This window comes from Apodemus sylvaticus, chromosome 17 (assembly GCF_947179515.1).
Source record: "Apodemus sylvaticus chromosome 17, mApoSyl1.1, whole genome shotgun sequence".
NCBI lineage: Eukaryota > Metazoa > Chordata > Mammalia > Rodentia > Muridae > Apodemus > Apodemus sylvaticus.
Window position 1 is genome coordinate 1,232,900 of NC_067488.1, and position 12,948 is coordinate 1,245,847.

Consider the following 12,948-nt stretch of genomic DNA (forward strand, 5'->3'; position numbering starts at 1 on the left):
AAATCGCATAGCAGAAAATTTAATATTTATGTCATACTTTTTAAATGCTAAAATGTGAAGTGAAAAATTTAGCTATTTAAAAACTCATATGTTTTATAGGGACCTATATAAAACATTTTATATTGTATTTATTTTGTATTTTAGAGAGAGGAGCCTGAAAATGCTCTTACGTGCTATGGATATAAATATTCAGAGTTTCTTTTTCTTCTCAGCATCCTGACTATCCTCCTCTTTTTCACACGCTGGCCATGTTGGCTGCCTTTTTCGGTTTGGGTAAGATGATCCTTTCCAAGCCTTTGCTTATAGAATATCTCCTCACTGGGATCTGTAGTGCTTAAGATATGGATCATGTTTATTGGTAACCTCCCTAACCCCCACAACTATGGAATAGATTTAGGAATCTGATTTATTTCTCCCTTTTTTACTCTGTTCATCTGAACTGCTGAAGTTTGGAATAAAAGGTAGCCCCTCCTTCTCTCCTGGGCAGGCCTTTTGTTCCTAACTCGTGGGGAGGTAGACTGTTTTAGTTTTTCTCTTCATAAAATTATATGATAGAAACTTTTGTGCTTTTGTACAGTTAATGACAATATGAGTCTAAGTGAATTTACTTTTACTATTATTAATGACAGTTTAAAGTCTGAAAAAAGTTACTTTTAGGGTATTAGATTTTAAAAAAATACAATGAAGTCAACTGTAATTATTTCAAGTGAGTTACTTTCAAATTAGTTTTATTTATTTATTTATTTATTTATTTATTTATTTAAAAATCCAGATTTTATTCACCTTCTTGTTCACCCTCCGACTGTTCCATATCCCATACCTCCACCACATACCCTGTCTCCACGAGGATGTCCTCACCCCCACCCCCACCCCACCAGAACTGTAAACTCCCTGGGGCCACCAGTCTCTTGAGAGTTAGGTGCATCTTCTTTGACTAAACCCAAACCCAGCAGTCCTTTGCTGTATATGTGTTGGGGGCCTCATATCAGCTGGTGTATGCTGCCTGGTTCATGTACTAGTATCTGAGAGATCTCAGGAGTCCAGATTAATTGAGACTGCTGGTCCTCCTACAGGGTCCCCCTCTTCCTCAGCTTGTTCCAACTTTCCCCTAATTCAACCACAGTGGTCAGCAGCTTCTATACATTGGGTGGATGCAAATATTTGCATCTGACTCTTTAAGCTGCCTGTTGAGTCTTTCAGAGGGCAATCCTTTTTGTGAGTACTCCATAGCCTCAGTAATAGTGTTAGATCTTGGGGCGTTTGCTTCAGCTGGATCCCACTTTCGGCCTGTCTCTGGACCTTCTTTTCCTCAGGCTTCTCTCCATTTCCATCCCTGAAGTTCTTTCAGACAAGACCAATCATGGGTCAGAGTTTTAACTGTGGGATAGCAAGCCCATCCCTCACTTGATGCCCTGTCTTTCAGCTGGAGGTGGGCTCTACAAGTTCCATCTCCCCAGTGGAAGGAATTTCATCTAAAGTCCCTCTCTTTGAGTCCTGAGAGTCTCTCACCATCCAGGTCTCTGGTACATTCTGGAGGGTTCCCCAAACCTCCTACCTACCAAGGATGCATGTTTCTGTTCTTTCTGCTGGCCTTTGGAATTTCAGTCCTTTTCCCCAACCATGGGGTACCATCACGTTCCTCCCCTCTCTGCCCCAATCCCTGATCCCCTTTCAAGTTTTTCTACTAAATAGAGGAAGTATTTTTTAATAACATCTCTAATAAAGTAATTTTAAAAGTTCAGATACAAGAGGCTGCAGCTTCAACAGCTCTGTCTGCAAGCCTTTCTAATGGCCACATTCTTTCTTCAGAAACAGTTCTGAGCTCAAGCTCCCTGAGTATATTTAGCCAATGTGTTATTTGCACCTATGAAACTCAGCACATTCCCCCTGAAGACACATAACTGTCCTTTGGCTGCATGCTTTCCATCTCAGCAGGTGACTGAGCTCCCAGAGTGCTGTGAGCCTTAAAGATTTCAAAATCCTCAGGAACACTAAGAAACTGGTACCTTTAGAAAAGAATTAGTCAGAGGTGATTAGCTTTAAAGACATTAGAGGTACGTGTGGCTATCAGGTAGGAAATTTCGAACTTACATACTTAGGCATTGCCTGTATATTATGTAGATAAATGGAACATATTCAGCTGTATTGAAATTATGTCACTTTTGTCTAATTATGCACAATAATTTTAATGAGATTTTAGAACCTAATTGCAGGTCTCTTTTACATGCTCATTTAATGTTTTGTGTGTACTATCATATGTCTTATAAAGTAGGTATACAGATACAAAATTTTCCAATACAAAGAATACCAAGATTCTCTCATTTAAAATATGGAACTTATGTCTTAATTTTATAGATGGATGTTTTATTTGAATATAATCCAAAAGTTATGAAATCTGCCTTCAACTTGTGTAGTACAGTCATTTTGATATTTTCACAGGGTTGTAAATCACTATCACTGATGTTAGAACATTTTCATTATCACCCCAAAGAAACTCCATACCTACTTGCATTCACTCACATTGCCTTCCTGTTTGCCATTCATAAACAAAACTACAGTTTACTTTTGATCTCCAAAGATATGTCTGCCCTGGTCATGTTATATAAGTAGCTTCTTATAACATATGTTCTTTGGATCTTTTTTCACTTACCATAATGTTTTCAAACTTCATCTGCTCTGCTGCAACATGTACTGAAACATCATTTTAAATGGTTGAATATTATTCCACAGTATGAATATACCATATTTTGTTTACCCATGGATATTAGTTGATGGATATCCTTATTTATACCTTTTGGCTGTTAAGAAAAATGCTATTATATGTTGTGAGAAAAAAATCTATTTTCAATAAAAATTAAAGTCCAGCTATTGGTCCTGTGAAGGATCAATACCCCAGAGTATGGAATGCCAGGTCAGGAAAGTGGGAAGGGGTGGTGAGCAGGGGGAGGGAGTAGGATATGGGTTTTTTTGATGGGAAAATGAGGAGAGGGGATAACATCTGAAATGTAAACAAAGTAAAATCTAATAAAAAAAAGTTTTAAAAAAATCTTTAAAAAGAATCCTGCAGTTATATATCATGCACACACACACACACACACACACACACACACACACACACACACACACTAGGTCATATGCTATATTAGTTGTTTTCCTTGGCACAAAATAGCTGACAAAAGCAACTTCAGGGAAGATTCAGGGAAGGCATGTTGGAACTCATGGAGACAAGAGCTTGTAGGAGGAAGTTCCTTACTTGTCTGTAAGATCAGGACACAGAGAGATTGGCTTTGTACCTTACATGGGTATTGCCTTTAAGGACAAGTCATAGTGTTCCTAAGATAGCAACACACACTTGGGCCCAAGTATTCAAAGCCACACAGTGGTGGCTACTTTCCAGATGCTAAGGACATTTTAATTTTTGAGGAGCTGTAACTTGTTTGCCAGAGCATATTGCTATTTACATTCCTGTCAGCAGTGAGTGAGTATACCACCTTCCCTACATCTTCCCCAGGACTTGTGTCTATCTGTCCTCTTTTGCAAAGCTACTTTAGTGAGTGTGAGGTAACATCTCATGGTTATGTGGTTGTGATTTGCATTTCCCTATAGAGAGGCTGTATAGAAACTTTTCATGTTCTTATGACACTTCTATCTTCTTTGAAGAATTATCTATTGAATCTGGTCTTCCATTGGATTTTATTTTCATTATTGAGTTCTTTGAATGTCTTTTATGTATTTAACACTGTATACTTTCGATGTTAGCATCTTGATCTTAACTAATTTTCTAGGTTATGGAGAATTTCAGTCATCATGACAAACACCTGAGATAAAGAACTTAAAATAGAACAGGATTATTTTGGCTCTTGGTTCTATGGTTTCCATCCATGGTTGATTTTAGCGATTTTGATGTGGTGAAGATAAGGCATACTATCACAATGGAAGGAGCACATGAGAAGGGTTCTCACTTCATGGCAGCCGTGGAACAGAATTTCTGTAGTTAAGGACTTAGTCCTCTTTTATGTGAGATGCCCAATTTTTGTGACATCATTTGCATTTATATCTTCTCCTCTAGTTACTCTTTTCTGGAAATGTGATCAGTCACACTCACACTCAGAAGTCCTCTTTACTAACATTTTAGGTAGCTCTCCAAGCAAATTGAAAATTAAGACACACTGTCATAGAGGCCAGGGAGATCGTTCAGGGATCAAAGTGTTTGGCATAAGCGTATAAGGACCAGAGCTTAGATTTTCAGTAAGCATATAAAAGCTGGGTAGACAGGGCAGCCTGCCATCCTATTATCCCAGAACTTCAAGAGACTGAAACAGGGGATCTCCAGGTGTATGGTAGTTATCGAGATTAGATGAAGAGCAAGTTCTGGGTTCATCAGTAGATCTTGCCTCAGTAAGCAGAGCAAAAATCTCTAGAGAAAAATACCTAACATCAACTTCGGGTCTCCATATGTAAACATATATGTATACATACAGTTGTTCATGTACATTCATGTGTGTTTACCTGTGTGTGGACCCACACATGCAGACATAAATACATACAGATTAACCATCATACATAATTATCTTATTTAGTGTCGTAAATATGATAGATTTCCTTTTCCTATGGTAAAATAATCTGCGTTCCTCATAGCAACAAATATTTCTTGTTGTTTTACCATTTTTTGTGTAACTTTCTACATTATTACAATGTTTGTATATTCTGTATTTTGTGTTTGGAAGAGAAAAGGGAGACTAAGTGCCAGAAAGTAACTCCAGACCTGGAAGAATCTGAATCACTTTCTTGCTGCCCATGTAGATTTTGTCTCTATCTTTAGTGGGTATCAGAGGCTCCCTTGAATTCTGTACATGTGTTCACTTCTTTTTATTATCTATCTATCTATCTATCATCTATCTCTCTATCTATCTATCTATCTATCTGTCTGTCTACCTATCTATATCTATCTGTCTGTCTGTCTGTCTACCTATCTATATCTATCTATCTATCTATCTATCTATCTATCTATCTATCTATCTATCTGTCTGTCTGTCTGTCTGTCTGTCTGTCTGTCTGTCTGTCTGTCTTCCTATCTATATCTATCTGTCTGTCTGTCTGTCTACCTATCTATATCTATCTATCTATCTATCTATCTATCTATCTATCTATCTATCTTTCTATCTATCTATCTACTATCTATCTATTTATTTATTTGATATATTTTTTATTTACATTTCAAATGATTTCCACTTTTCTGGCTCCCCATTCCCCAAAAGTCCCATAAGCCCTCTTCCCTCACCTTGTTCCCCCCTCCAACCTTCCCATTTCCCTGTTCTGGTATTGCCCTATACTGCTGCACTGAGCCTTTCCAGAACCAGGGGCCACTCCTCAGATCTTCTTGTACCTCATTTGATGTGTGGATTATGTCTTTGGTATTCCAAGTTTCTAGGCTAATATCCACTTATCAGTGAGTGCATACCATGATTGATCTTTTGAGACTGGGTTACCTCACTTAGTATGATGTTCTCCAGCTCCATCCATTTGTCTAAGAATCTCATGAATTCATTGTTTCTAATGGCTGAATAATACACCATTGTGTATATATACCACATTTTTTGCATCCATTCCCCCGTTGAGGGATACCTGGATTCTTTCCAGTTTCTGGCTATTATAAATAGGGCTTCTATGAACATAGTGGAGCATGTATCCTTATTACATGCTGGGTAATCCTCTGGGTATATGCCCAGAAGTGGTAAAGCAGGATCTTTCGGAAGTGACATGCCCAGTTTTCTGAGGAACTGCCAGACTGATTTCCAGAGTGGTTGTACTAATTTGCAACCCCACCAGCAGTGGAGGAGTGTTCCTCTTTCTCCACATCCTCGCCCACACCTCCAGTCTTCTGAATTTTTAATCTTCACCATTCTGACTGCTGTAAGGTGGAGTCTCAGGGTTGTTTTGATTTGAATTTCCATAATGACTAATGATGTTGAACATTTTTTAAGATGCTTCTCAGCCATCCAAAGTTCTTCAGGTAAAAATTCTTTGTTTAGATCTTTACCCCATTTTTAATAGGGTTATTTGGTTTTCTGGGGTCTAACTTCTTGGGTTCTTTGTATATATTGGATATTAGCCCTCTGTCAGATGTAGGGTTGGTGAAGATCTTTGCCCAATTTGTTGGTTGCTGATTTGTCCTTTTGATGGTGTCCTTTGCCTTACAGAAACTTTGTAATTTTATGAGGTCCCATTTGTAAATTCTTGATCTTAGAGCAAAAGCTATTGCTGTTCTGTTCAGGAACTTTCCCCCTGTACCAATGTCCTCAAGAGTTTTCCCCAGTTTCTTTTCTATTAGCTTCAGAGTGTCTGGCTGTATGTGGAGGTACTTGATCCATTTGGAGCTGAGCTTTGTACAAGGAGATAAGGATGGATCAATTTTCATTCTTCTGCATGCTGACCTCCAGTTGAACCAGCACCATTTGTTGAAAAGGCTATCTTTTTTTCCACTGGATGTTTTCAGCCCCTTTGTTGAAGATCAAGTGACCATAGGTATGTGGGTTCATTTCTGGGTCTTCAATCCTATTCCACTTATCTGCCTGCCTGTCACTGTACCAATACCATGCAGTTTTTAGCACTATTGCTCTGTAGTATTGCTTGAAGTCAGGGATACTGATTACCCCAGAATTTCTTTTGTTGTTGAGAATAGTTTTGGCTATCCTGTGTTCTTTGTTATTCCAGATGAATTTGAGAATTGCTCTTTCTAACTCTATGAAGAACTGAGTTGGGATTTTGATGAGTATTGCGTTGAATCTGTGTATTGCTTTTGGCAAGATGGACATTTTAACTATATTAATCCTGCCAATCCATGAGCATGGGAGGTTTTTCCATTTTTTGAGGTCTTCTTCCATTTCCTTCTTCAGAGTCTTGAAGTTCTTGTCATACAAATATTTCACATGTTTGGTAAGAGTCACCCCAAGGTACTTTATACTGTTTGTGGCTATTGTGAAGGGGGTCATTTCCCTAGTTTCTTTCTCAGCCTGCTTATCCTTTGAGTATAGGAAGGCTACTGATTTGCTTGAGTTGATTTTATAACCTGCGACTTTGCTGAAGTTGTTTATCAGCTGTAGGAGTTCTCTAGTAGAGTTTTTGGGTCACTTAGGTAGACTATCATATCATCTGCAAATAATGACAGTTTGACTTCTTCCTTTCCAATTTGTATCTCTTTGACCTCCTTATGTTGTCTAATTTCCCAAGATAGTACCTCAAGTACAATATTGAAAAGATAAGGAGAAAGGCGGCAGCCTTGTATAGTCCCTGATTTTTGTGGGATTGCTTCAAGTTTCTCTCCATTTAGTTTGATGTTGGCTACCGGTTTGCTGTATATTGCTTTTACTATGTTTAGGTATGGGCCTTGAATTCCTGTTCTTTCCAAGACTTTAAGCATGAAAAGGTGCTGAATTTTGTCAAATGCTTTTTCAGCATCCAATGAAATGATTATGTGGGTTTTTTTTCTTTGAGTTTGTTTATGTAGTAGATTGCATTGATGGATTTCCTTATACTGAACCATCCCTGCATCCCTGGGATGAAGCCTACTTGATCATGGTGGATAATTATTTTTATGTGTTCTTGGATTCGGTTGGCAAGAATTTTATTGAGTATTTTTGCATCCATTTTTATACAAGAAACTGGTCTGAAGTTCTTTTTCTTTGTTGGATCTTTGTGTGGTTTTGGTATCAGCGTAATTGTGGTTTGTAGAAGGAGTTGGATAGTGTTGGTTTTTTTTCTATTTTGTGGAATATTTTGAAGAGTATTTGTGTTAGGTCTTCTTTGAAGGTCTGATAGAATTCTGCACTGAAACCATCTGGCCCTCTGTTTTTTGTTTGCTTGTTTGGTTTTTTTTTTATTGTTGTTGTTGTTTTTTATTGGTTGGAAGACTCTCTATGACCCCTTCTATTTCTTTAGGGGTTATGGGAATGTTTAGGTGATTTATTTGATCCTGATTTAATTTTGGCATTTGGTATCTGTCCAGGATACTGTCCATTTCCTCCAGATTCTCCAGTTGTGTTGACTATAGGCTTTGGTAGTAGGATCTGATGATTTTTTGAATTTCCTCAGTTTCTGTTGCTATATCCCCCGTTTCATTTCTAATTTTGTTAATTTGGATACTGTCTCTGTGCCCTTTGGTTAGTCTGGCTAAGGGTATATATATCTTGCTGATTTTCTCAAAGATCCAGCTCCTGGTTTTGTTGATTCTTTGTATGGTTCTCTTTGTTCCCACTTGATTGATTTCAGCCCTGAGTTTAATGATTTCCTGTCTTCTACTCCTCCTGGGTGAAGTAGCTTCTTTTTGTTCCAGAGCTTTCACATGTACCATTAAGTTGCTAGTGTATGCTCTCTCCTGTTTCTTTTTGGAAGCACTCAGGGCTATGAGTTTTCCTCTTAGCACTGCTTTCATTGCGTCCCAAAGATTTGGGTATGTTGTACCTTCATTTTCGTTAAATTCTAAAAAGTCTTTGATTTCTTTATTTCTTCTTTGACCAAGGTATCATTGAGTAGAGTATTGATCAGCCTCCATGTGTATGTGGACATTCTGTTGTTTTTGTTGCTATTGAAGACTACTCTTACTCCATAGTGATCTGATAGGAAGCACGGGATTAGTTTGATCTTTTTATATTTGTTGAGGTCTGTCTTGTGACTAATTATATGGTCGATTTTGGAGAAGGTACCATGAGGTGCTGAGAAAAAGGAATATTCTTTTATTTTAGGATGAAATGTTCTATATATATCAGTTAAATCAATTGGTTCAAATTAGTAAATTAGTTTTACTGTTTCCCTGTTTAGTTTCTGTTTCCCTGATCAGTCCATTGAGGAGAGTGGAGTGTTGAAGTCACCCACAATTATTTTGTTAGGTGCAATTTTTGCTTTGAGCTTTAATACATTTTCTTTTACGAATGAGGGTGCCCTTGCATTTGGTGCAAGATGTTCAGAATTGAGATATCTTCTTGATGGATTTTTCCTTTGACCAGCAAGAAGTGTCCTTCTGAGTCTCTTTTGATGACTTTAGGTTGAAAGTCAATTTTATCTGATATTAGAATGGTTATTCCGGCTTGTTTCCTGAGACCATTTGCTTGTAAAATTGTCTCCCAGCCTTTTACTCTAAGGAAGTTTTTGTCTTTGACACTGAGGTGTGTTTCCTGTATGCAGCAAAATGTAGGGTCCTGTTTCCTTATCCAATCTATTAGTCTATGTCTTTATATTGGGGAATTGAGTCCATTGATGTTAAGAGATATTAAGGAATAGTGATTATTACTTCCTGTCATTTGTGAAGTTATTTTTATATTTGAGTGGTTATCTTCTTTTTGGTGTGATGAAAGAAGGTTACTATCTTGCTTTTTCCAGGGTGTAGTTTCCCTCCTTGTATTGGAGTTTTTCTCCTATTATTCTTTGTAGAGCTGGGTTTGTGGAAATATATTGTGTAAATTTGGGTTTTTCATGGAATATCTTGCTTTCTCCATCTATGGTGATTGAGAGTTTTGCTGGGTATAGTAGTCTTGGCTGACATTTGTGTTCTCTTAGAGTCTGCATGAGATCTGCCCAGGATCTTCTAGCTTTCATGGTCTCTGATGAGAAGTCTGGTGTGATTCTGATAGGTCTTCCTTTATGTTACTCAGAGTTTTTCTTTTACTGCCTTTAATATTCTTTCTTTGTTTAGTACATTTGGGGTTTTGATTATTATGTGATGGGAGGTATTTCTGCCCTGGTGCAGTCTGTTTGTAGTTCTGTAGGCTTCTTGTATATTCATGGGCATCTCTCTCTTTAGGTTAGGGAAGTTTTCTTCCATAATTTTGTTGAAGATATTTGCTGGCCCTTTCAGTTGTAAATCTTCTCTCTCATCTATACTTATAATCCTTAGGTTTTGTCTTCTCATTGTGTCCTGGATTTCCTGCATGTTCTGGGTTACAAGCTTTTTGCATTTTGCATTTTCTTTGACTTTTTAGTCCATGGCTTCTATGGTATCTTCAGCATCTGAGATTCTTTCTTCTACCTCTTGTATTCTGTTGTTGATATTTGCATCTATGGCCCCTGATTTCTTGCCAAGGTTTTCTATCTCCAAAGTTGTCTCCTTTTGTGATTTCTTAGTTGTTTCTACTTCTGTTTTTAGATCCAGGATGGTTTTGCTCAGTTCCTTCACTTGTTTGTTTGTGTTTTCCCTTAATTCTTTAAGAGATTTTTGTTTTTCCTCTTTCATGACCTCTGCCTGTCGACTCAATTTCTCCTCCATTTCTTTAAGTTTTGTGTGCGTGTGTGTGTGTGTGTGTGTGTGTAGGTGTGTGTGTGTGTGTTTCTCCTTTATTGGCTTCTGTCTCTTGACCCTTATTCTCCTGAATCTCTTTAAGTGATTTTTGTGTTTCCATTGTAAGTGCTTCTAACTTATTCATGTTCCCCTGTATTTCTTGAATAGATTTATTTTTGTCCTTTTTGTGTTCCTCTAGCAGCATCATGTCCCGTGATTTTAAATCCAAATCTTGTTTTTCTTGTGTATTGTTGTATCCAGGACTTGCTGTTATTGGAGAATTGGGTTCAGATGCTACCATATTGCCTAGATTTCTCTTAGTAACGTTCCTTTTGCCATCTTGTTATCTCTGGTGTTAGTTGGTCTTGTTTTTCACTGGCTGGTGTTTGAACCTCCTGTGAACCTGTAAGACTATTTCCCTAACACCGAATGACTGGGTTTTCCCGGCACAGATTGCTGATGTGCTCCCCTCATCTTGGATGCCCTTGGAGCTCTAGTGTGTCCTGCCCCAAGTTGTCTCTTTGAACCTTGTGTTGCCTGTTTGCTCCTTCAGAGAGTGATGATGGTGGATGCTGGGGGGACCTTTTCCGAGTGCTGATCCCTCTGCAGGGCAACAGACTGCCCAACCGGGTTGGTGCACACTCAGCTGGCCTAGCTGCCCAGGTCCTGAGTCCAGGAATAACCCTGAGAGGCTTAGGCCCGAGCAATGTTCGCCTTGGGCTATGTCTGCTAACTGCTTTCATCAGGTAGCCAAGATGGCAGCATGCATCCCTGCAAGTGCTGGGCAGTCTGCTTGGCAAACAACCTCTTGGCTAGGTTGGCACACAGATGGCCCACCAAGCTGCCCAGAGCCAGGTGTAGGCCAAAGCTTGTGAGGCTTAGACCCAAGCAATGTTAGCCTCGGGCTATGTCTGCTAGCTGGCTTTGTCTGTTTAATCTCTCTGGCATCTGGTAACCTAGATGGTGGCATGTACCCCTGCAAATGCTGGGCAGTCTGCAGGGCACACAGCCTCCTGGCCTGGTTGGCACACAGATGGTCGACCGAGCTGCCCAGGGCAGGCTTAGACCCAAGGGATGTTAGCACTGCCTGGTCCCTGTCGCCTTGGTTCCACTGGTGGTGGCACTCTCCTCTGGACGAGCTGCTGCTGCCGCCGCCACTGTGTATTCACTTCTTAATTATGACAGTAATGTCACTCTCTGTAAGAGATTATGTCAACTTTTCATACTAGGTTTATCCAAATTATAAATATATTATGTAATTTTTAAATGAAATAATTATTTAACTTAATTTTATACAGTTTTATTAAGACTAAAAGATATTTTCATATAAAAGGCAAATGTTCCTACTCTGAATATGTAAAAATCAGTGAAAGTTAGGGTCAATATAAAAGGGTTTTCAATCAGTTTTTACATTTGAGCTAATCTGGTGGTTCCTCTTCTCTAGTCCTCACACAGGTATTCAGGAATATCAAGATGGTTTGCCCAAGATTCCAACAGCCTGTATCACAGTAGAAGATGCAGAAATGATGTCACGAATGGCTTCTCGTGGGAACAAAATTGTCATTCACCTGGAAATGGGAGCAAAGACCTATCCAGATACTGATTCCTTCAACACTGTCGCAGAGATCACTGGGAGCAAGTATCCAGAGGAAGTGAGTGAAGCAGGAGGCTGTGCCTTCTGGTAAAATGCATCCTGATCAGGTGGCCATATTTAGAATAGCTATATGAAGAGAGCATGGGTCTATGGAGATGGTCCCCATAGACTCATTAAAGCCTGAATATCATATATTTTTCCCATTAAAATGTTCTCTATGCTAAAGAAGGGAAGATAAATTCAAGGTCAGAATAGAATCTATAGTATGGAGGTTTAATTTGAACAGTAGAGAAAGTTGCATATATTTTCTTTAGAATGAGAATTCATGCAAACGATTGACACTGTGTTAATTTTACAAATATATTAAAAATAATTTCAAAGTACAATAGTACAGAATCTAGTTCCTTCATTAGAAAGCAACCCACTTTTATATAGAAACCCACTGTTCTAGTTCTGCACATAGGCACAAGTGGCTATGAAAATACCTATGTTCAGGGAAATACCAAGATCAAGCTTTAGTCCACAGTTCAAGAGCAGATTCTGGATTCCATGTATATTTTCAATGATCTTAGAAGCAAATATCCACTAGCCAAATGGTAAATAATGCAATATTTAATTCCTAGGATTTAGAAAACTTATCTGCAAGAAATGAGCATGTTGCTGATCTCTATGAAAACATAAATCAATAGAAGAATTACTGAGAAAAGTAGATGAGACAGAATCCACCAGATAGCTTGCATGTGTTGGGCACATCATAGGTACTTAATAGATTTAATAGGATACAAAATATGCAACAATGTTTTATAGATAATCTGGTATTAATCTTAGTAGCAACTATAACTCTGAAAACCCAAGTTATTCAGAATGTTACACTTATATTTTTGTGACAATGCCAGTAAGGTGAAGGAAATGTTGAAGAGTTATGCCTGGTGTTGGAGTAGTGAGACTACTGCACAGGGCATTATTACCCATTATTACCCATGACAAAAACAAGATCTCAACAATATTGAGTCAGTTACCATTGAGAAACTGACTTGAAATGTTGAGAAAAAAAAAGGAAATCCATCTTCTTCTCCTTTTGGGA

At 38.4% G+C, this 12,948-nt stretch overlaps 1 protein-coding gene across 1 annotated transcript in view; it reads left to right on the forward strand.

Moving 5' to 3' along the window:
- Cpq (carboxypeptidase Q) overlaps positions 1-12,948 on the forward strand; it is a 566,898-nt gene that overhangs the window by 184,234 nt on the left and 369,716 nt on the right. Inside the window, exon 4 of the mRNA XM_052161283.1 lies at positions 11,715-11,922. Coding sequence (XP_052017243.1) covers positions 11,715-11,922 — 208 coding nt within the window. The remainder of the gene's footprint in view (positions 1-11,714; positions 11,923-12,948) is intronic.